The sequence below is a fragment of the Pterocles gutturalis genome, unplaced genomic scaffold (assembly GCF_000699245.1).
Source record: "Pterocles gutturalis isolate BGI_N339 unplaced genomic scaffold, ASM69924v1 scaffold7188, whole genome shotgun sequence".
Classification (NCBI taxonomy): domain Eukaryota; kingdom Metazoa; phylum Chordata; class Aves; order Pterocliformes; family Pteroclidae; genus Pterocles; species Pterocles gutturalis.
Window position 1 is genome coordinate 52,793 of NW_010122981.1, and position 25,881 is coordinate 78,673.

The following is a 25,881-nucleotide window of genomic DNA, read 5'->3' on the forward strand; positions in this document are numbered from 1 at the left end:
GGAATACCTTTGTGATACAGCTGTGAAAGTGTGATAGTCTTCCGGGACATCACAGGGCTTTTAGTGACCGCATCTACCCTCTACTCACAGATCCATCCACACTGGAATTTGGTCAGTAGCTCCAGACAGCTGCCTTTTCTTTCTAATTACCCTTCCAAAGAACCCTTTCTTTCTATTCCCAAATGCAAACCCCTCCTCCCTTCCACAATTACAACGGCTAAAGGTCTAGGATGGACAGTATTTTGTCCTAGTTTCACTAAGACACTTCAGTTTCTGCACTCTTTAGCAATCAAAGCAGGCAAGCATTTAAAACTTTGGGAACTGAATCTTCTTGCAGCTATTTTTCTAATAGATTGGGCTTAGGTATTGGCTTATGTGTCTATTTTTCAGGTTGTATTAGAGATCCTGAGTCTCGCAAGCCTATATTGTTGATCTCAGAGAAGCAGCCTATATTTACCGGTGGATGAGTTAAAATATAGTCCTACTATCATTTGGAAAAATGCTATAAAATAGATAATCTCTGAGATATCTGTACTATCTACGAATGGTTTGATAAGGAATGGAGCCAGCCCAAATTTGTGCCACGCAACCCTCATAGCTCCCTTCCAGGGCACACTGTTTAGATGTATAACTGTACACATGGAGCAAGAGAGATGCACGCACATATGTGTATACATTTTTCAGCCTATGCTGCCTCTAGGTTGGAAAGTCAACAATACAAACCAGCATGTAGCCATTTAGGACAGGAAGTGAAAAACTATATTTAGCTGAAACTGTATTAGAAAGGAGAGGAGCAGAATATTGCTTACGTTCGTGTCCCCATTCCTGTAAATGCTGGTATGAGACTGTGTGTGATGATGATGAGTTCTCTACTCAACGGCAATACTCCCAGTGTGGTCTACCCTCTAGCAAACAAAGAGACAGTTGCCTTCTGCGCTGTCACCAGTATTGCTGCATGATGTGCTCTAAGCATCTTCTAAGTTTAATGAGTACTCACTGAGAAGCTCTGGAAGGATCCCATGACAAGTCAGTGCGGTTGCAAACACGCTTTTCTGTTAAATAAAATTCAGGAGATTTTATGTCTCCTCTCTGGGCACACCAAATCGACGTATCTTTGGAGAGCACCTCCTTCTTTGTATCTTTACGGTAATGTCCCAGTCTTGGTGCAATGCGTCTTGAGCAGAGATGTTTCCTTCCTGAGAAGCACCATCCCCCAGTACTGGAAAGTGTACCCCTTATTAGAGCTTGACAGACAGCAGAGAGATTTGATGACACTGATTTGTTTCCAGTTGCCTGAACTGTCTCTTCCCTACTTAAACATCACATCTCACATGTTCTAGGTTGAGCTTTTCTTTGAACAGTACTTTGCATTGAGTCCAAGACCTCCTGAGCTCAACAAGACTTGTTCCACTGATTCAAATAAGGAGGGGTTTTAAAAATTGTTTTCTTGGTTCAAACCTGTGAATGTTGGTATTAGATTTATTTACCCCACTGCAGAGACAGATATGTAGCCCGGTCAGAAGAGTCATTTGCTAAGAAAGCTTTTGTGGCCAACAAGTATCTAAAAGCTCTCATTCCAGCAGAAGTCACGGATTTGATAGGGTGCTTACCAAGCAGTTCTCTGGTCTGCTCTGCACAGGAGATCAGACTAGACAATCAAAACAGTCCCTTTGGAAGCTAAAATCTCTGAACCTATGAGAGTTGTTCAGTTACCAGATTTCTCCAGTGCTTGACTTATACATCTACATTTATTGCATGAAATGTGTCAATCGTGACACTGGTTTTTGTGCCAAAAAGACATGTCACCGAAAAGATGTACAATCATTACTTCATTAGGCAGCCAGGTGCCCCAGAGATGAGAACCATTGTAACCCATCCCAGCTACCTGAGCCAGCCATTATCCCAAAGGACTATTTAATATTTGCAATATTATGTCTCTGTCTCAGCTCCTGTCTGCTCTCCTCATCAATTCCTCCATACATTTGCCAGATGTTGGAATGAAGGCATATACCTTTTCATGAAACTGTGGTCACTAGGCGAAAGCAGCTCACATTTCTCCAGATGTTTTGTGATCTCACCACTTACTAACATTTCTAGGAGTTAGCCTGACTCTAGGTCAGATTTACTGGTTAAATTTCCTTGGTTCTCTCCCAGTCCATTTTGGAAGAATTCGATTAGATTGATTTGTATCCAGCCCCTAGCTAAACTTCTCCCCCCTGAGGAGCTACTAAATCTGGAGGCAGATTTCTCCCCAGTGTCTTTCTGCCATTTCAGAAGCGTAAGTCACCAAAACCTCCTCATTGATTTGCTACATGCAGAACAGACCCTTCAGTCATTACTAGCAATGGATACATGGATACTTTCCAAGTTGCTAAGGTACTCTGATGATAATTTGCACTGTCATAGTTTCTGTGCATGTGAGTAAGCTTTCACATTTAATTAATAACCTGAAGACTATGATAATTGAACCTGCAATCTCAGCAATTGCTCATACAATTTTTGTGCACAGAATTTTAAAGTCAGGGCCAAATTCTCTATTGGCAGCTTGCTTTATGTTACCATATCTTTTGAAAGCTACCGATTTTATTTACACGTACTTTGTGAAATTGGCACCTAATTCAATGTGACCATAACAGGAAATTAACCAAACATCTCTTAGACACATTTCTAATCCTGTCATGTATTGGAGGCCACAAGGTATGCATGCTGAAGTATAATTTTGAGGATCTTCAGCAATATTGTGGCATGTAAACAAAGAGTTAAAACATATTTTTTAATACCTAGGTTCTTTTTTAGGAGTGGAAGATAGATTGAAAATAAAGACAATCAGTTAAGGAAATAAAAATCCATTCTGTTAAGTTGTTTGGATGCTCATAAACTTTTGAAGAACACAAACATCATGCCCATTCATGCTTCAATAATCCTGCAACCACTTGTTTTAAAGTCCAAATCTAGGGTCTATGGCTTGTTTACTTGTCCTGCAACTCTGAACAGAAAGCAAACCTTTATGAGCACGCAGCTCATTTCAGACAAGGTGAGAAAGAGATCACCATTATAAATCTTTCAGCTTCTCAGTACTTGTTACATTAACTATCACAAATGTAGGGAATATCTGCAAAGTGCAAATTCTTTGGATTACCATCTACGGAATTCCTCTTGCTAGTCTACAGGGATTGGATTCTTTCATTTTTTCCTTATGGCTTGTGATCTTTGTCCCTCAGGGTTTAACATTAAGTGGAACTGAGGAATTGTACCTTGGAACAGGAGTGTCATTGTTCCACTTAACGTGTTCCACTTCATGTGAACAAGGCAAAAGCAGTGACAGTTGTAGTGCAGGGTTCTCCCTTTGTCACCTGCACTCCATGAACGTATTTGGGAACAGTGCTACCGTGAAACTATAGCTATTGTTCCTGTCAGCAGCAATTTTATCCCCGTTTTGACTGAGTGTGCTCCACAGCAAAGGGGACTGACTTGCAGCATACTCAGTGACTGAAAATGAAGTATCCCATATTTCTCCACCTGTACAGCTGCTTCTGCTGCACCCATCACAGACACATCTGGGAGCTTTTATTTGTGGGAAACAGGCTAAGTGTGTCAGACAGATAAGAAACACTCTTAATATCTGGTATTACATGTTTTTCCAAGGGGGGTGACTGAAGGCTTCAGCAGCTATGTCATTTTCCCCTGATTGTTTTCAACAGGAAACAGAAACACTCAGCTTCAGCATGGGCTTTATGATATAATCAAGCCTTGGACAGATTCCAGCCTGATCCTGGAATCCCAGCAGCTGATTGTCCTCCCAGTCAAAACCCATTTTCTCTCCCACTATGTTTTCTTGGAGCTCGATTCTGCAAGGTGCTGTGTCTGTTGGCCAGGAGCAAGGAAAGCCTGGAGTTTTTCCTAACAGAAAGCACATCTGAAGTCTCCTGGGAGTCTGCGGACAGGGTTTGTGTGCACCTTAGCATGCTGGAGCTGTAGTGGTCATCAGCTTATAGGGACGAGCCCTTATCCACTTCTCAGCATTTCAGCAGAAACAAAGCATGCCTCACAGAAAAGATTTGTCACATTTCCAAAAGCACAGAGCTCCCTTATTCTGTCCTTTGCCCTAAATTGCAGCTCGGAAGTCATCCTTCTTCTTCCCTAAATAACTAAGATTCAAGCTAAATAAAGGCATTGCAGTTTGTTTTCAGCTGGAACATGTTAGCTGCAAGAAATATTGTAAATTTCAGTACAACCATGCCACACCATAGTGATTGTGTAGCTGATAACTCGGCAGCCAGCTCACAAATGCAGCTGAGAGCTCTTTGCTAAGTGGGAAAAGGAAAACGACAGTTTATTAAAAACGAGCAGTCACTAAAGATTCAGGACTTACCCTGAGTCATCCCTGGCTCCCTTGTCTCCAGCTGATGTTTTCATCATTACAGCAAACTTTAAGACACTTTCTGTTTCACAGTGGCTTTAGAGTTCCTTGGTAAAGAAAGCAATTCCTTTCCATCGCTGAGAAGAACCTCCACATCCTTAGGTTTTGTACTGAAGATAATATTTCAAGGGGCGGCAGGGGGAGGATGTTTAAAACCAGCTTCAGGCTCAGTAGTATCAGAGGACAGAGGACTAAACAAGCACTGAAAGCAAACTACCACGAAGGTTTGAGTTTAGTCTCTCTTATTTCTACTTCCTGTATTTATATGAACGGGGGATTTCAGGAAGAGGCAGTCTTTGGTGGTCAAGGGTGTGTGCGTGCGTGCATGTGTGTGTGTGTGTGCGCGTGCTATAAAGCCATATTTAGTAGTGAAGACAGGTTAACCTTCTTAGAAGGAAGGTCTGGAGACTGTCAGCTTATTTGTTTCTCTAACTTAAGTTTTAGGGGAAATTGTTTTACAGACTACAGGTATATCAGGAGGCAACAGAGCATGCTGAACTTTGTAAAGGATTTTATAAGGCAGCAAAGCAGTAAGTCTCCGTCTGCAAATTCCTGAAGCATGTGTATTTCTATTGCTCGAGTAACTGGAACCAGATGGAGCTTGGAAACCTTTATATTTACACAGGACCTGAGAAAATGAAATGTCTAACACTGGCAGAGGACAGCTTTGCAAAAAACTTCCAAGTTAAAGCAAAAGCTAACGATAAGGTTGTAAGACTGCTAGTAAATGAACAGCTACTTGTGCTGTGAAGCTCCCGTTGGTCTCAGAGCACATTTGACCTGGAATTACTTATGTGGTCAAGTAGCATTTGCTGTACTGGAAACCCGACTGAATGTAGACCAGCTGTGGAGGAGACTGACAGATGTGCTGTTAGAAAGGGCTGGTGGCACTCCTATTTGGCAGCCCTATCATTCTGAAAATATTTGAGTTTAGGAGAATACATAATGGAAAAAATAAGGCAGAAGTATGAAGCAGAACCAGAGAAAAGCAATTGTATGGAACAGAGAGGGAGACAAAGGTAACATTTTGTCCCTTTTATCTTTAGAAGGAATTTCCCAGCTTTCTAAGAGTAAGTAGACTGTGCCATACAGCCCACAGCAGAAATGCAAGTACCAGGCAGCTGCCCGTGTATCGGCACAAGGGAAACTAGACCTCGGTGTAGAACACAGAGCCAATTCGGCTGGCACTAAGATACGGAGAGTCAGAGAGACCTTTACGATCATCACATCACATCTTCTGTGTAACACAAGACAAACTTTTCTCAGGGGTTTTTTGATCAAACCTGTAACTCCTGTTAGAAAATGTGTCTTCTAGCTTTTAGAAGGATTTCTCTCATGAAGTCAAAAAGTCTGACTAAAAGGCTGCATGATGGAAAATTCACCACTCTTCCATGTAAGGTGTCTTAGTGCTTAATTGTTGATATTAAATTCACACCTGATTTTTTGCCCTGACTTGTCTAGTTTTAAATTTTCAGCTACTGTATCTCATAATGCTCTCTTCTACTACATTAAGGAGCTTTTTGCTCCAATTCGTGTAGTCATTTTCAGATGACAATGAACTCAGTGAAGAATTTAGCCCTCTTAGACAAACCGGTTGGTCTGAGATTCACTTACCCCTCACTACAGGCTTGTCAGATCTCAGCTCTGAATCCTTCTGTTGGTTCTGGGCAGAGAGGTCCAAGAAAAAATATGCTTTAGTTTTGTTCACCAGCTGGGCACCTCTGAAATGCACCTTGGGTATTGGCATAAGAACAATCTTGAGATGCGTTACACAAATTCAACTCTACCCCAGGTTTTAGTTTCCCTCCACTGCCATTCAACAGGGACCAGGCCCACTCAGAATTTACCGCTGCTTTGCTGGAAAATAAGTTTCCTGAGACAAAGAACTGTACAGGTGTGCTGCACTGTGTCCACACAAATAGCCAGCCATCCTAGGCAAAGACCTAACATTTTGCAAATGCAGAACATCAGTTTTCAGAGAGTGTTAGGCATTTCCAAAGATGTTGTTGGGGAAGAAGAAACAAAGAACTAGAACTATTAAAAAGACCCAGGGAAAAAAATGGCAAAATTGCAGAGTACAAAAGTCCAGTATTGTGGCGCTACTTCAGTTTCACATGCTTTGAGGGCAGCTCACTTTGTTTTTTTCCTGAAATCTTTCACACTCTTCGCAATTTAAAGAATGTAGAGTTTCAGGAATTTGAAGTTTTGAAATTAGTTTTGTTAAAGATATTAACTACACTTCATGAAAAAAATTGATATTTTTTCCACAAAATGTTCAGTATTTCTGCAATATATTTAAGTATCTCTGTAAAATATTGAAAATATGAAAATGAAGAGAAATTTTAACATAAGAAATTTTGTCTGAGCTTTGCTGGATTTTTTTTTAAGCCAGGGAGTTGACAGGTTCGGAATGTGACACTGTGTTCTAGTATCAGGCTTTGGAAGTAAACAATTATACAAAAATCAAATGACAAAATGATATCCCATTACTGCAAAATGCCACTTCTCTGTGATAGATCCAAGATGAATGGGAGAATTCTTGTGTTTTCTAGGACTGATTCCCCCTTTCCATCTTAAGCCACAGCATGTTGCAGCCCTGCTTTGTATTTTTATGCGGCTGAGTTGGAAAGATTTAAAAATGGCTTATGGGGGAAGCCCTTAAGTACTATGAGCACTTTGCTATGGCTTTGGCTTTCAGCATATGCACAGATTATACGACAGTTTTGTTTTCCATCCTGTAGGAAGTGGCTGCATCAATAATATAGCATATGATAAGAGCCTGTAGGAATTGTCCTGCCCATTGTGTCACTAATCCACAGATTACATGCCTTTTATATAGCCTATTACATAACAGATCATGATGGGTCATCATGTCAAACCTAGGGGGATTAAAAGAAGAGGTACTTTCCACATTCAAATTTTGTTTTTTAAAAGTTAATTCTACATGTAAGAAGGAGTCCTTTCCTTTCCCCAGCTTCGAAAAAGTTAGCCTAGCCTATACCAAAGAATGAACCCTTACGCGAAAGTAAAAGAATGCAGGATATCCTTTTTCTCCACTTCACTAGGACTCTTCTGTAGATGCAGAAAATCTACAGTGGCTAACAACAGGCTTATACATCAGCAGGGATTCAAAAAGCATGCATTGTGGTTAAGAAAAATAAGGTCAAGCTTTGTTTCAACTTGCATCTTCTGGTAGAAAACTGGCTAGGAATATTAATTAGAAAACTCTTGTCTAATGAAGTTTTTAGACAGCTGACCCGGACTGGCTGTTCCATGCCATGTGACATCGGCTCAGCCATAAAAGCCCAGGGCAGGGAGGAGGAGGGGGGCATTTGTTACTGTGTTTGTCTCCAGGAGCAGCTGCTACACACACTGAAGCTCTCTCTGCTTTCCCGGGAAGTGGCCGGACATCACTTACTGAGGGGAAGTAGAGAATAACATCTCTCTTTACCTTTTGTTTCTGTGCATGGCCTTGGCCTTTGCTTTAATTAAACTGCTTTTATCTTGACCCTCAAGTTTTTCATCTTATTCTCCCCCTTTATTTTGCTGAAGGGGGAGTGATAGAGGAGCCTGGTGGGCACCTGGCATCCAGCTAAGGTTAATCCACCACAAGTACATCAGCACACGAGACAAAGTTAACTGTTAGCTCCTCTTGTTCCAAGAACTGCATTTAAAAGCTTTTCATCATCCCAGAGCAGACTGTACCAGAGACTCTGTACATACACCAGAAATCATCATAGACCCTGAGGTGGGCCAGAGGGATGTTGGAAATGGGCAGTCAAGGGTAAGAGAGATTATTCCTTCTTTTCACAGTATCTCCAGAACTTAGGTAATTGGGAAAGGAAAGCAGTACTGTGTGGCTTTTGGACCTTGCTTCCATCTCCTCTAGTCAGCATCCAGTACTCAGTGTGAACCTGCTGGATACCACTTCACCATGGGATGAAGCAGCCAAAATACTGTTGATTGAGGTGTTTCTGAGACGGCCATAATTGCTTCTGGATCGGTGACTCGATACAGCAAACTGTGTTCTCAGCAAACCACACATTTCTAGTCCCAAAAGAGCAAATTGTGTGTTTCAGAATTGCTGTAATTCAAACTGACACACTTAACTCACCTCAAGTAATGGCTTGATACAGATGATACTTCTTGGAATAGATTAAAATGTGGGCCTTCTGTCACTCAGTTAAAAAAAACAACAAGAAAGTTCGTGCACATATCACACCTGGGTCCTGAAACTTTAGATTTTCAACCACAAATACGAGAATGTTTCACATGTTCTCATCATGATAAAAAACCGGTAAACACTCTAGTTGTTGATGTAATTTATTGATAGTGTATAGTGCATTACAATACTGATTGTTATCTTTTATAAATGCTGAATTAACTATTTTTTAAAATTTTCACAACAAAAATAATCAAGTATCATGCCAACATTTTGTAACAAATTATCACATTAAATCCATTTGGATTTCATGACATATTTATCTGTACAAAGGACCCCATATCACAGAGCATTCACAGTGCATAAGGTCACAGTCATTGAAAAAATAAATAACATGATAAATAGATTTCTGTTATTTACAGTTTACAAACCCATCCCTTTCTGTTTTCAAAGTAAGCAGTTCTAGAAAGTTTCAACAATATTTAAAGAGGTATTGCACCTCCTAAGGGCGCACTGCAAATGCCTGCAAGTATTAAACACAGGGAATTTTTAAAGGTTCAGAAGTTATTTCAATGATCATAAATGATTTCAAATACTTTCTTGCAACAGAGGAGATAGTGGGAGCCAAATTCTACTCTCAGTTCCACTGGCATAATTTGTGCCAGTTACCAGGACATCAATGACCACTGGCACCACTCCCAAGAACATGAAGGCAAGAATTTGGTCATAACTTTGCTGCAGAGTTTCAGCCATTTGAAACATGGAGTTGCTGGGGAAGCAGATTTACAAGTGTTCTTTGCAATACACAACTGTTACATGAATGAAGGCCATAATCTTGCTGTAAAAACCCTCTGAAAGGAAGCATCTCAGTTGTATTTCTAGAGGTCATACCTGTCTGGTTTTTATATATTCTGATACCTTTAGGTTTTGTCACAATTCCCTATTGCTGTAAACCAACCTTTATATTTGTCTTTCAAGTTTATGAAGATCATCTCAGTGATAAGATGACAATGATCATTTACATTCTTTGTGCAAGTGAAAAAGAAAAATAAATGAAATTAAATTCAAACCGGGAGCTCTTGTAAGAAAATCTCTAATGGCATTAGTTTTCTACAGTCACTCATTTCTTTCAGATAGTGAACTGTATGACAGAAGCATGGTAGCAAGCAGAACAATGTGATGTACAAATTGCCACAATCACTACACATCTCAGCCTGTGGAGAAGGAGCTACACGTATCTCACATTTCAGGTCAGGGATGTGTAAGATCTCACAGCTTTCTCTATTGGGACCCCACACGGGGGAATACGAGAAAAGCATATGCTCAAGTTATTCAAAAGGAGGTTTTTAAACATGTACACAGTAGGTCAGAAAGTGGAATGCACATGTCAGTTGAACGACATCCTTCTCTTCAGCAGAACATCGATCACTTGCATACAGAGTTTTCAAAATAGTTCAAGGGAACAATAAATGGTTTGGTACAGAATTTTGCTGGAACTAAATGCTGTCATTCACCTAATGCTGTCATAACCATCATATAAATCTCACCACCCAACAAAATGAAAAATCTGGAGTTCAGACTCAAAGAAAGGAAATTGTGTAGTAAATGCATGAGCTGCAGAGATTTTCTTCTGAGCGCTTAAACACAAATAACTGAGCGATCAGAGGCTTGCAATGACAGAACAATATGCCCAAAGGTGATACATTTCAATAGGAAGATTCTTTGGTTTCACCTGGCCATCAGTGTTATTTTAGTGTCTGTTTCATATTACATTAGGTCTGATCTTTCCTTGGCATGAATAATCAGGCAGTATTTACACAGCTTAAAGCACTCTACCAAAACCATCTAACTGTAGGACACAAATAAATGGCATCACAATTGCAAGAAATTCAAGAAAGAAAGACAACAAAACTCATGAGGGATTTGTGCAACTAGAGCAAACACATAATGGAAACAAGTGTGTGTAATTAAAGCACAGTCACAAAGGAAATCAAAGACAGAATAGAATCTTTATAATTGCTAAGTATTAGACTGGTAAAGACCTTTTCCATTTGTTTATATGTTGATGGAATGTTTACAGATATAATCTAAAACCAGAAACTAATTATATGTTTGTTATAGCTGCAGCAAGCATATAAAAATAAAATAAAATTGGCACGCCAATGACTGAGCCAGGAAAAAGATGGTTGACTATGCTGTACCTGTTGGGAAGACTTAAGGTGTTCTTCTAGGCTAGACTTCAGCCCAGAGAGCAGCCCTTAGATCATCAAATAGTCATTAAGGTAATCATAACTGTAGCACTGTAGATTTAGACATGTAGATGCTGGGCCTGAAATCTTTACTCAGGCAATACTTCCTGTGAGTCAGCAGGATTCAGAGTACCAGGAGCTGGACTTCCATCACACAACTTTATAATGCAGTACAATGGTTATGGTATACAAATGGAATCAGACACTAATTTTCCACTCAGTAGAAACACTCCCACTTGCTCACTACAGACAGGATTGCACCCTGTGGGTCTATGTAGGACTGTGCTACTCCAGTAGAACCATGGCGGAAAAGAGCTTCTAAAAGCTCTCCTTGGCCAGCTGTAACTCAGTTTTGATCCTGCTTGTACACCAGGGCAGATGTACAGTTTTGAAGTCCAAGACAAGGAACCAGTTCTCTTATTTACAAGAGTGGAAATCCAAAGTGGTATCAGCAGAGCAGAAGTCCACAGATTCTGGCCAAACCTTTTAATTTGAGGAAGAAATAAAACCTTTGGACTACAAAACCAATAAAACATTAGAAGATCTGAATATGATAGAAAACCCAGAAACCATGCTCTGCTGTCATCTTAGGACACAATCCAGCAAGGCACATGGATATATGCTTAGCTTTAAGCATGGAATCAATCCTACTGAACTTAAGCTTTGCTGGATATCGGATATCTTTTTCTGAGTTGTATTACTTTTCAGTGTTAGTAAGCTGGCAATTTTCAGATTGTAGTAACAGTTTTCCCTCTCACATCCACCAGTTTTCTTTTCACCCTTGAGCTGAACATTAACTTACACAACATTGTGACATACATTCCAAACTCAGCCAGCTAACTCTTGCAATGGTTAGTACAAAAAAATGGCTACAAATTTTACAGACACAATCTGAACAGATGCAATACAGAACTGTACTAATTGCAGAAAGCCAAAGACAAATCACTCCTCCTCCTCCTCCTGACTGGAAAATGGCAAAATTTGTAGTGGTTTCCTGATCACATAAACAACTTTTTTAAAATTTTTGTATACATGTGAAAGGCACTAGTCTGCTATTACTCAGCAATAGCTTCCTGAATTACTGATACATTCTGATATGGGTTTATTTGACATACAACAATTTGTCAATCAGATCTTTCTCAGGTCATTGAGTTTATCTGCATGGCTTGGTCTATAACTATCTTCTTTATTTATTTTAGCATATGGATAATGACTAGATAGGGACTCTTTAAATTACTTCATATGATTATGTATCATCAAGGCCCTGATACAGCATCTAATAATTCTTTGGCAAACAATACATCCCTGGTCATGCAATGGTGTCAGAGAAGAATCCTACTAATGTTATTTATAATGATAAGCATGGCATGATACCTGGTTCATAGCAGAAGATGTATAGGCGATCACCTCATGAAATAGAGCATTAGAATTCAATATAAATTGTCCTGATGTGGGTCTATGCTTTAGGGAGGGCCATAGATGACAGGACTGGCCATGCAATTTAAGGTCTGTATTACCACGTGAGACTGTCTCGTGCTACAACAGAACTCACTGGTTTTCTGGAGCAGGTGATATTCAATTTAGGCAGAATAATTCTAAATTATGTCTGAAGTATTCATGGCATTAGGAAACATAATTTCATGCATATTTGGGCTGGGGATCAGCTGCTACAGAACAAATTGGTGTCCCTAGTCTTCTGAAGTTGCCTGGCTCAGATATATGAAGGTACAGTACAATTTGCTAGGTCTGGCACTGTAAACATTGATGCCGTCATCACTGTCAACGCAGCCGATCACTAGGCATTCAAAACTAGATTTTGGAACTACTCCTCTGTAGTGTAAAGACATCTGAGCTGCCTGAACTGTGCACAGAAGAGCAAATATTTGCTTGGAGACAGCTAGTTCTCCAAGCCCACTCAACAGCAGAACACAGGAAAAAACTATTTACTCCACCTCTTTCTCTGCTCCTTTCAGCCTCATATCTGAGCCATCACAAAATTTTCAGCAGCAAACTGTCCTCTTGAAAGACAGCAGGGAAGAGAGTAAGACTAGAGAGGGATGCTCCTACAGTGGCGCAGCAGTATGCTGCATCTTCAAAGCCTTTTGCAACAGAAGACTTGTAAAGACGAACACGAATTCAATCTTGTCAGCTTTACACTGCAGCAAAAATGTCTCCAATGCCTGGAAATGCAGTCACCAACATAGTTGAGATCAAATGTGTTTACTGTCGTGCTTGCCTATTCAATAAAGCATTTTAAAAATGCTGTATTTGTTGCCATTTTTAGGACTGGCTAGTTTAACGATGTAACTATTTAATTAAGGTAAAAAAACTAATTGGATACTAATACTGACATTCGTAACGAAGAGTAAAGCAAATAACAAATATTTTGCTCTTTTCTTTAGGATTAAATTGAAAGGATCCAATTCCTAAAAAAATTCAACAGAATACACTCCTTAGTTTGTACCAAAATAATTTAAAAAATAGCCTCAATTGTAAACACATTGCCTGGTATAAACAGTATTCTGAATGTAAGCTGGCGAAACAGAATTGTCATATATGTCAAAATAAGGAACTTTCTGATTTAGTGCTTATTTGCTAAGATTTGATACTATGTTCTCATTGACACAGTAATGGGATTTTTTTATATATATAGTTTTAAGTGCAAAATATTAATATATTTAAAAATGCATCAACTGTTGATAGATTTGGTTTATAAACATTAAAAAATTAAAAAAATCTATGTATAAAGTTAACTGTGCTTCTTTAGAAACTTTATGTGACCATTCACATACAGCTTTAAAATATTTTTAAAGTTTAGTAGCAATTTAAAATACACTGTCTCAGTGACTTGCAATCATATGACTGCTACAATGTGGCATGTTACCCATTATTTTTAATACTCTGGGCCAGATCTTGCAGTCAATAACATCCAGAGTAATTCCTTATATCACATTTATGCTGGTGGAAAGGATATGAAAACTTGGCTTCTACTGGGAGTTAAAAAGAAGTGCATCGTGCTTCAAAACTTGCAAGCAATCAAATCAAGGACCACATTCTCTTAACGGACTTGCTTTTGTCTAGTTGTTTCTTATCTGCACTGCTCGGTGTCAGACACTCATCTTCAATAAGCTTCTAGGAATAAATAAAAAATGGAGAAGAATACAACAGCTTCTTGACTGACGAAATAAGCTTCTTCCCCCCACCAATCAAATCAAATCAAATCAAAATCAGGGTGGGTTTTGTTCTCAGAAAGTCTGGATTATATTCAGATACTACTCTCAGCTGATAACAATTACTGATAGTTACTGAGCACCCAGTTGTATTTTATTTGTTTAGTTTCTTCTAAATATACACAATGGGCTTACAAGGGCCAAAGCAAAGTTTTTTCTTGTGGTGTAAAATTCCACAAGTGTTAGTTTATATATATGTATACAACATTCCTCATTAATGGTAAAACATATTTTTCAAGTATGAATTTCTGCATGTAATTCTCTTCTTCAATATGCAGATACTCTGACTTCTAGTGTGCATCATCACAAGTGATACAACATACAGCCATTTCCTCTTCTTTCTCTGCCACATTGTTCATGTTCATTGAAGAAAGTGATAAATATTCAACACTGCCGTCAAAAACTGTCAGTGCAGTTCCTCTATAAAGCAGAGCACTTGAAGGGGGAAATGATGTCCTCAACAGTGCATGCCATGATATGTGCCTTGGACTTTCTGGTCCTGTAGTTGAGATATTTTGACTGAGCAAAGAAAAGTTCTGAACTTGCCTCTTATTTTTCCATGGAAAGTAAATATCAAAACCCAAAGAACTATAAAGATTTTTCTCCCGTCCTCTTGCTAACCTTGACGGTGGTGGTTGATTGTCTGCAAAAGGAGAATGAAAAACCACAACCGAATGTCCCCAAAATAGGCCATTTTAGAGTTCTGCGTAAGATCCACACAGCTTTATGACTGAGCAGCAATATCCAAAGAGGAGGAAAATGCTTTGGTTGCCTCGAGCTAGCATGTTAAAAAGAAAGGTATGCTTTCCTTCCACACAGGTAAAAGTGCTTGTTAGCTGATGAAACAGGAACGACACTCAAATTACTGATGGAAAGAAGGCAGAAATGTGAAATGCCTCCTGTCATTTACAGCACACGTAATCAGAAGAATTTCAGTCTTTCTCCTTGTTGTGGTTTAAAGTTCTTCTCGGCACATAGGGAAGTTGACAAAGGTGAAGACATTAAACTCTATCAATATAGAGAAACACAGGAAAATAGCATAAAGAAACAACACGTAGATGCCTAATTTCCTGTCAAGTTTCCACTTATTTACATGGATTCCAAACACCTGCAAACAAACAAAGTGTTAGTTAATTAAGCCCCAAAGGAGACTTTTGGAAACAACCATTATAAGCTAAAAATGAGTCTTTTGAATTAGAGATCTTCAACAAAGATAAAAAATATATTCTCAGTATTTTATAGATCAAAAAGGCAACATATGTTTTTCTGATCAAGAAAAGGAATATAAAAGCCCAAACTAAGAATTCAAACTCTGACATGACTCTCAGTTGTCCTAAGATCCTTTTACAAAATATTAAATGAACCCACTTTAAGGCCCCTTGACAAGTTCTTTATGTAACTGAGAAACAGGTCCCTAGGTGCTCAGTTTCGGTCTGTGGTGCATTTTCAGTACATGGGGTGCGTTCTAGTCAGGCAGCACTCATTCATTGGTTCAGTATGAACTAAGGAATGCATTGAACTACGTGAACTCCTCTCCCTCTAGTGTTCCCCTACGGATCCACCATGTCCCAGGAGTACACCAGCACCTAATGTTCATTCTTTCAACAGCTTCAGAAGAGGTGCTTTCTTTGACGTTTTGCTCAGCTCCAGAACTAAGGGGAGTTACAAGTTACAGATAGCAAAGCAATTAAGTCCTCATGGAGGCAACTATTTTCAGTGGTGTTGAGCGCCCCTGAATTACTCTTTGTTTTGCTCAAAACTCTCCATTGAGTTTTTCTGGGAGGGTCTGTGCGAACCAGGGTATCCAGCACAACAAATGAAACAACAAAAAATGCTTCCAACTCAGGTGATATAGCTTCTGCTATGGAAAGACTCTTTTCAGAAAAGCATGAACAGCTAGCATGGTAACACATCTGCATAATCCTCCCATTTTTTCCAAAGTGATCACAAATATGCATGCAAATACATAGATACAAATGTCTACAGACTATCTTTGTTGTTCCATAAGCACTGTGCAAATGGCAGAACTAGGGATAAGAAAAGAATAGGTTCCCGCAGCTTATATAGCAGATGCATTAGCAAGTTAGTGGCACAGTGAACAGCCCTGGTCATTTTATCATTTGAGTCGTGCACAGGTGTTGTGGAGTTTTATAAGACCTAGTCATGCAACAGCGTGAAATCTCCAGTGATGATCCCCTCCTCTACAGAGCCTCTACAGAGCCTTCACAGGCAATCAGTGAAAGATGTTAGTATAAGTGGGTATTTTTATACCTTTGGGATTTGATTCTTCCTACAGAGGGTTTCCTGGGAGTCAGCAGGATCAGACCTTAAGTACCAGCAAAATTGACTTTTGAAACAGAATCATTTTTTCACCTTAACAAGTCATGTGCTACAAGGATACATGTCTTACACTGAGTGACATTTAGCATGCCTATTCAAAGTCCAGAGGTTCACAGTCCTCATAGACTAGCCATCATTAAGGGTTTTGGCTACAGCACTTGATTAGTCCAGGCTGGTTTTGGAAATCAGAGACAAGGGCAAAGAGCAATGAAGCATACCTGGGTCTTGTCCCAACATAAAGTAGAGACAGGCTTGGGGTATGCAGCTGGACACAGGAGCATGGAAGTATTATTGGATCCCACAATTTCAACACTGACACTGAAATCAATAGGACCTACACGTATCCAGCATCTCTTGCACCAAATGTCAGATTTCAGTCCTCACTAGGACAATGGTAGCTCTTCAACTCATGGTATTGCCAGAAGAATCGTACTTAACAAGAATCAACGCTTCAGGGAGAGTAAGTACTTCCATTTTATCCTTCTATAACATGTAAATACCTAATAAGTATTTCGCAACTGGCATACTTGGAGACATTCAGATACTTACAGTAAGTGCCACTGATCCTAGCAAAAGTGCAACAGAATAGACCAGTCCTTTGCTGTTTATCTTAACCTGGGGAAATTAGACAGAGAAGAGACCTTTAAAACACTCAGCATACAATAACTGTGCTTTGGCGATCAGAAATCAATTTACTGATTTATGGTCCACCTTCTGTTTTGCATAGTGACTGATGCATTTTAAACTATGCAAATCCATGACAGATTTACCATAATGAAGGGGAAGATTAAGGAATCAAAACAGATGTGTAAGCAATCCTACCTCCATTAAAAAATAAATCAGCATTTATAATGGATTTTATAAGATCCTCAGGAGGGAGAGATATGCTGCTATTCTCATTTTACAGACAAAAATACTATGGTACAGAGAGACAGACAGGTGTGCTTGAAGCTGTATAGTGAGAACATGACAGTCACAAACAGATATACATGGTGCTATTTTTCTGCTATACAGTATAATGTACTCCAGTTGACAAACTGGGAATTAATTGCAGCTTGTGCAAGGAGAACTGCCTCCTTAACTCCTGGTTCCTTGGGAATGAAATAACGCCTTGTTTAGTGACCAATAACATGCTCAGCAGGTTGGTTATTTTAAATTTTATTTATTTTATTTGCATGCTTTTTATACTTTTTTTTTCAAGTAGACAAAAAGAACAAATTAAAGATTTGCCAAGTATACATACAGTTGATCCACAATCAATCGCCATGGTCTGCAAACCCCACGGAACGCCAAGGCCCACCAGAATGTCAAAGACATTGCTCCCTATTGTGTTGGACACTGCCATGTCACCAAGGCCTGTAGAGACAAAAACCCCAACTCTTGGGTAAAAACAAAGCACAGGACCATTACTCTGTGTACTAGAGGAAACTAAACGGGAATGATCTGCATTGATCCAAGCACCCTTGGACTGGACAGAGTATCTGAGGCAGGGAGTTAACTTCCATAATCTTTGCATAACTTCTGAAAAAGTGTGCAAAAATTGTTCACTCCAACTACATCTTCCTTGTGTCTTGGAGAGCCTTTACTGGGTGCATGGTATCCATTCAGCATCTGAGTTCAATGCCAATTAAAAAAATCAAGTCTTGTTCTAGGTAGTCCGCAGCCACAGGGAACCTGGAGATTATGTACTGGCTTTAGTATGCAGACACGTGGCCTTTATCTCATGTGAATGATGAAAAGTGATCTTGAAACGAGCCCAACCAGATGGTAGTCAAACATACTAAGCACGTCTGTGAGGCTTAATCAGCAATGATTTCACTTCAGGAACAATAAAATGCTACAGGAAAGTAAAAAAGGAGTGAACGGTGGTTAAGTCCCTAGGCATTACACAAAATCCACTCCTAATGCTCATCACTGGCTGGCATCTCATTCTGCCAGTGTCTGACCAGTGTCAATGGATGCTAATTTCCCCTAGGCACTGGCCTAACTATTAAATCACTTTCACAAAGTGAATACTGGAAAGGAAGAGGAACTCTGACATAAATGGGACATGTCCCACAAATACTTTGAGAGTGCACAGAGTGAAGACAGACACTACCACACCATACCTACAGTATCTTCTTGCAGGAAGCTGCTGAGAGAAAGGTTATGCTTTGGATCTGTATTATGGTAGCATCTGTCTCTACTTTTTAGATATTTGTCTGCAATCTGTCAGTAAACATCTCCCTTGAATCCAAGTAGTGCAAAGTCCCTGTATTGTCTTCGAGAGGGCTGCTTTTTGCCAAACTAGCATTTACCTTCACTTTCAGAGGAAACAATCCTTACAGTAGTTTTGCCTAATACTGAAGAAGAATGTTTAAAAATTTACGTTTTCCTTCTGTTCTTGCAAAGATCTGTTCACTTTAGTACTACATATGGAAAACTAATTTAGTAGGAAGGTGGCTCCATAAGAATCCTGAACACTTTTTGTACAGCTGAGAGATTCTCCTGCACTCAACAAATAATACATCCTGGAAAATTAAATATTTTAAATATTTTCAATCATGCAACATTTAACAGCACTACTCCTATCTCAAACTACAAAGGTGGGGCTTTTGAGTACTTAATTACTTCAGAATCTTTGTTGTTTGCCCAATGATGTGTGCTGGAGATCTCATTATCTGAAAAAAAGAGAAGACTACAGGAATTGGAATAGTGGAAAAGAATACAATTAGGACCTTTTCTTATTCTACTGCAGTACAGGAGACCACATTGTTAGGTTTAATGTTTTCAACAACAGGAAGGGATGTGGCTACAGATATTTCTCCAGTAATAAAGGAAATGTAAAGAAACTTAATCAAAACTTAAAGATACATAAGAAAGCCTTTGACAATTTCAGTTGGAAAGCTGATGAGGACATACCTGACATTCATCTAAAACCTTTCCCAGTGCAGCTCTTCATATGTCCCAATGGAAAAGAGGTCTGCATTTGGATGAAAAGTATGCCTGAAGCAACATCACTTCTGTCAGATTATCTTAAACCACTTTACTTCCCTGGGTTTGAGTGGTCTTCTAGAAATCAGTACAAGTTTTACATGGACAAGTGCTGGTCAGTATATATTCTTTGATGAAGTTTTTAACAGCTAATATTCCAGTCTTGTCTACTACTTTTATCTTTTTTACCCTGACTGATACATACCATGCATGGGATATCTGAGTGTTGAATGACCTTCTAGAATGCTAGGGTGTGCCCAGTCCCAATAAGCAAAAGATAATAGAACAGGGATTATTTTTTGGGTTCACAATAATTAGCGAAGCGTTTGGCTTTTAACGAGGCCCTGAAACAGTAAAAATAAAAGAAAACAAGAATAAAACTGCACTGAGAATTTGCATGTGTGGAGGAAGCAAATCACAGAACATGTATGTTAAGATTGCAGTTATACTTCAGCAGACACAGTACCTTGTCTCGCTACTATTAAGCTGGCCATGCAGTCTGGGACGCTTGTTCCTGCAGCTAGGAAAGTAATGCCCATGATCACATCTGGTATCCCAAGGGTGTATCCAATCACAGTCACCTGAACAGTGAGGAAAACAGATTAACCTATAGTATTTGGAAAGTCTCCTCATTCCAGTAGAGTTGTGGCGTACTCTTAACTTTGATTTCTGATGTGGACCCTAACAGGATTTGACTCAGGATACTTATCCATTTCTGCAAATTAAATAATTGTGGAATAAGCAGTCTAAAACCAGCCCTGTGAAAAGGAAAAGCACTTTAGGTCATATTATTCAACATTTTATGAGCAAACAAAAAGCTCAATTTTCTGTACGTCTAACAGGACATACTGATCTTTCAAAAGGAGCACAGACATAATCCAACCGGTTAGATTTTTTTCCTGTTCCCAAGAATGGCAAGATTCTCACCGGTTCTATTCTCAAAAGGACTGCAACCAATTTATATTGTGATACAGGGGCAGACATATAAAGAACTTATTTTATCCTAAGACATGAAGATGGAACCAGTTTCTTGCATGACTCCTGATACAATCCCAATGTAAGCAAGTCTGGTTATATTGTCCAGATGCAGATTTAAAAGAGCTTAGGGAATGGCTGAAGCTTGTAGCAGAACTCTTGGAAAGGACAGGGAACTGTATTCAGCTGGAACATCCAAAGAAGACTGAAAAAGCATCAAGAAAAAAGGCTGAACAGGCAGCTGAAAAAGAATTAGCCTTATGAAAGTGAGAAGAATGAATCAGGGACAGGCAGCTGCTTCCCTGCTGAGACTGCTAAGGGTTGAATTCTTTAAGGCTCTGTGTTGTTTTCTTGAAATAGTTTGCCAGTCTACATGAGGAGAACTGGACCCTTCACCAAAGAGAAGGTCTATTTTAGGAACCTGCTCACAAACCTTATTCTCAGGAGCAAGCTGTGACTCAGAAATAGGAGTGGGCATGATTCTCCTGCTTCAGTTGGTAACGGGCTATTAAGTTCTGTCTGCCTCTTAAAATAATCTGTGTTGCAGCCTTCGTGAGCACATCTCTTGTTTGTGAAGGGCACATCTACAAATGGAACCAAGGGACAGCGTGTGGTCTTGCAAAGGATATATGGTATGAAATGAATGTGTCACTTTGGCACCATTATGGCAGGCAGAATGAGTGGCTGGCATATGATTTTTTCCAACACAGTCTCGGTTAAGAAAGAAGAGGATTACTTTACAATGCAAAACTTCTATAGGAAGTTGCAAAAAGTATACAGAAAACACAATCTTCCATGAGAGGAAACATAATTATAAAGCAGTATGCAAATATCTGAAACATTTGAGGAAGCAGAGATGTTCTCCACTCAGAAAAGGTTTTGCAGGTAAGAAGCTGATGAAGAAAAATTATTTCATATGCATGACTAGAGGAGTGTATATATATGACTATGAGGGTATATATGTGAGACTATATATACTCCAGTGTGAAAACAGCTGAAGGTTTCTTCACTATACTTTCCTTTAAAAGGAAAAATGGGCACATAAATTCTTCAGCAATCTTCCAGTTATAGGTATGTACAACTTTTTGGTTTTGTATCTTTTAGTGCAGGAAAAGGTAACTTTCTATACTTCAAAAGTATGGCTCATTTTTCCATCACAGAAACTAATTTGATGAGATTTTGTATTCAATGCCTCTTCTCTGACTGAAAATGTAAACTTCAGAACCTGAAAGAGCGTAAGAAAGAAAAAAATAGGAACTTGTTCATATCTTTAAGTAAGCATGCTCCTGAACTGACAACAATTTACAGACCTACATCCAATACACTGTTTCTCACTGATCTAGGACAAATGGAAACATATCAGCAATCATAATACTCTTCACCAAGAAGGATTTTCTTGCATTATTCCAGTCTACTCAAGGTGTTTTACACCACTTCTGAGTCTTAAATTTTGCTATCCATCTGCCTTTTATACATGTTTCAGCATCAGACCCTGTAGCCAAATTTCTAGAAGTGTCTCAGCTGCTGAGAGTTAAATGTTTTCATTTAAACTCCCTTTTACTAGTAGGATGTGGATGTCCACATACTTTTGAAAGTCAAGCTGGTACCTTCCTGTACTGTATTGGGCCCTACACAGTAAAGGCACAGTTATTTGTGCAGAAAAGAGCAACAAAAAACTAGAATGATAATAATCACAGTATAAGCTGAAGAGACTGCGCTACAACTACATGCCTTTTTTAAACAAATTCTCAACAGATCTGTTCTCTGTTCTGAGATGCACATTTCACTCAGTATGAGAAGTCCTGCTACATGCGCTTACCATCCACACCATGAAGTAAGAGAACAAGGCAATCCAGAGAGTGGATAAGACAAACGTCAACATAAAACACCTCTCCCAGCGTGGTTTGCTGCAGTTTGGAATGGTGCAAAAGAGCACGAATATCAACGGCCACGTCAAAATCCATTTAATTTTGTTCATTTTTCCATCTGCAGGACAAAGAAAGGAAAGAACCAGTTTAGCTTTCCCATCGCTACCCCAGGCTCAGTTACACCTCTTTGAACACAGCAGATGATCCCAGAAGTGTGTTTACAACTGTGCAGGTCAGCTCATTTTCTAGTTTACCTTTCATCTATACTTGGTCTCGTCACTCTCAGGCAAATTCTGCATGCACGTCCAGAATCTTATAGTTAAGCCTACCAAGGTCTATGTAAATCCATAAAAGAATTACAACTATATCTAAGCATGGCTGATTTTAAAACCAAAATTAACAGTCAGGTTTGTCACTCTTTCAAATACCTGTATTACTATTAATCCAAAATTTAAAAAAAAAAAACAAACCCACAAAACCAAACAATCAAAAAACCTGACCCCTCTCAGGATCTAAAAAGGAAGATGGAAATCCTTGTAGTGCAAACAACCTGTACCTTCTGTGCAGCAACAGAAAATACTTTCATAGAGAACAGAAGCACAGACTCAACCTATGAACATAACAAACTCATTTCACATGTCTCACTGTGGTCACTTGGGCAGAACTTTAAACTGGTACTTAGGAGATCTAGATGTGTTAACTCTCTCCAACTCCATTTAGCACCACCTTGAGATGGTCTCTTATCCTCTATAAAAGGAAACTGAAGATATTGACTTCCCTTGTACAGCTCTCCAAAATCAACTGCTGAGAAATACTAGAGAACTGTCATGACTGAAGACAAATACACACCTTCTCATTTTTAAAAAAATTAAAGTATTGTAAATGTGCACATAAATCTCCACACATTAAAGAGAACTATTTTATAATTGGGACATAAATAAATGAGGCACTTATATTTATGTGTTTCATGAGGTATCCTGCAAGTAGGATAACAAAGTTGCTTATCAGGCTAAACCAGAGTATCACAACCAACAGTATGGTGAGTTTTGTTTGGGTTTTATTTACATAATTTTAGAATTATGCTAGTAAGGGTTTACATCATTAACTGATAAAGATATGCATGAGATCTAATAAAATATGCTATTTTGAATAAAATTAAAATTATCAGATACACCTTCCAGTGAAGTCATTTAGCAAAATTATAAAGGGTAGGTAATAGTCAGTGAAAACTCCTATCAATTTCACCAGGAATTTTCTTTCAGCAAAAATATTGGGATTTAGAATTTGCTTAATGAGAGGTTTTGTCAGCGAATTTAATAAGATTGAAATCTGTCCTCCAAACCAATGTGCACCAGATGCAATGAAATTAAATATTAAACATTTAAAAATTAATAATACTTTTGTAATTTACAAAGCTACTTACTGGTCTAATTTAATTTGGTTTGTCCAAATGCAAGTCTTTATTAATTTACTTCAGTATATATTCTATCACGAAATTGGCTTGCTTAAGTTATGAATCAGCTCCTTAACTTGAGATTTTCTTGTGAATTCTGAGATGCCATCAAACCACTAGGAAATCTTAGACTAAGCTTGTCTCTTTATTCCCATTTAGCTTGTGCCTGTGGAACTTCTAACACATAAAACTACGGAAGTCTCCTAGGGTCAGTTCTAATTCTAGAATTTTGCACGTCACTGGAGATCTATTACAGATTTTACAGGAAAGTCCTTTTCCCCTCTGTTTACATATACTGCCATACAGATTTTTAAAAGTTATCTTTTATCTCTTCTGTCCAGAAAATGACACTGTGTAGCTCACATCTCACTTTAATTCTGTAACAAGGCTGTAAATATCCTATGGTAATTTATACTTCCTCTTGTTTAATTTGTTCCAGTTTGGATCATTAAAAGACCCCTGCTAGTTGATTTACACTCTTTGTCTACCCTAGTTGCTAAGCTTAGTTCACAGTCCAACAAGTCAGCATGGCCCAGGCCAGTAATTTCTTCAGTGAGTAATTCCAAACGCAGGGTGAGTAGGTGACTGTTTGACAGGAAAAAATTATGGATCCGATTCTGATCGGATGTGGGTGTAATCTGGCTGACTTCAGTGCTGCTGCACACAGGAGATTCATTCCCTGCATATATATTTCAATAGCATGAATAAAAGAAACAAAAATTGCCTAGAGAACAAGTAGAGAAGAAATAGATGCACTCACCCTCCGCTGGGGAGTATGTATCTTGTCAGGCATCCTGTCTAGTGCCCTGAATTACTTACTTAAACAAATGCTTAACTGTGAAAATTCACAGTGCCTCACCACCGGCATTGCCATGCTTGCTCGGTTCCAGGACAACTGAACTGGAGGACTTGTCTTTCCCTTATCTCTGCTCAGTCTGAATGGATGTGTGTCAGATTAAAATTCCTGGCTCTATGAGTGGTGATGCTTTACCCACACAATGTCATGAGTCAGAACTGTTTTTTACAGATAGATGGTTTGTGGAAGTGACATTCGCATTCACTACATGGCAACCGGCCTTGAGACTTGCGGGAATAACAACTGCACGTAACTCTGGGTTTTGCTGGGTTAACAGAGAAACCGTCCATTTGCAGTTAGCCTGGAATAGTTCTGAACCACCATGGCCAAAGCAGCCTACTTGACACACTTTACATTGGCTTCTCTTTTCTGTCAGGGTTTGACAGCTTTTATAAACTTTTATATAAAGCCTTGAGCGTATCTGGCCTCGGTTCTGCCTCAGGCCATTTTCTTCAGCTCCTGCTGTGCTTGGTCATGGAACTTGTGTGGCACCCAGTGCTAAAGAAGTCTACTCTTATGCTGTAACTTGGTAGTTTTGTAAGAATTTAGTAAGTTTAGCAGCAACCTCAATAAAGTGAGACTTTATTTCCTAAGGAAACAGATTACTTTATTCATTTCACATGGCACAAACAATATACAGCTTGAAAATTTAACTTTTTTTTAATCTCTTTTGAAATTACTTCTTGTGCTGCTCTGTTGTTTTGTTCTTGACCACCCACTCTAAAATAATCATTAAAATGATTTAGTGATAAATTTGTTAAATTGTGGTATGCTGTTAGTTCATGACAAATTGTTTTATGATTGTTGCTTAGCTCCCTAGTACATCTGCAAGAAAGAAAATTAGCATCCTCATTAAGGCTATTATTCAATATGTAGCTGTGCTGCAAAACCAGACAAACAGTCCCATTACATGACCTTATCTCACTTGTTTTAATAGCAGTACCGACCACTCCTGTGAGCTGTGGGTCTGAAGGCTCCTACGACAACCCACACAGGTCAGTAAAGGTGTATTTTGTTTGTTGCGCCCCTCACAACAATAATTAAAGAATATCATTTTATTACAGAAAGGAACACTGGTCTATATTCTGTTCACTTCACCCTGCTGTAAAACAGAAAGATGAGGGTTTTTGCATGAAGTTGTTTTTCCGATCTTAATACATCCATTTTTCTATTTCTCCAAGCATGCCAAGTAGTTCAGAGAGGTATCATTACAGAAGATCCTGATTACAATGTTTCTGAAAATGAAGTCACAGCCCTACAACAAAGAGCCCTTTGCTAATTTTCAATACATTTCTGGGCTTGTCATCTTTCCAGGTTTTATGCTCACAATAATTACTTTCACATACAGACAGTGT

The 25,881-nt window shown here is 38.9% G+C and overlaps 1 protein-coding gene across 1 annotated transcript in view; it reads right to left on the bottom strand.

Annotated features, from left to right (window-relative positions):
* Positions 1-14,792: 14,792 nt before the first annotated feature.
* The window catches only part of SLC24A4 (solute carrier family 24 (sodium/potassium/calcium exchanger), member 4), an 87,397-nt gene continuing 76,308 nt past the window's right edge, over positions 14,793-25,881 (bottom strand). The window contains exons 12-16 of the mRNA XM_010077719.1: positions 22,169-22,335; positions 19,841-19,955; positions 17,645-17,757; positions 16,951-17,016; positions 14,793-15,169 (exon numbers count right to left, since the gene is read on the bottom strand). Coding sequence (XP_010076021.1) covers positions 15,017-15,169; positions 16,951-17,016; positions 17,645-17,757; positions 19,841-19,955; positions 22,169-22,335 — 614 coding nt within the window. The 3' untranslated portion in view covers positions 14,793-15,016. The remainder of the gene's footprint in view (positions 15,170-16,950; positions 17,017-17,644; positions 17,758-19,840; positions 19,956-22,168; positions 22,336-25,881) is intronic.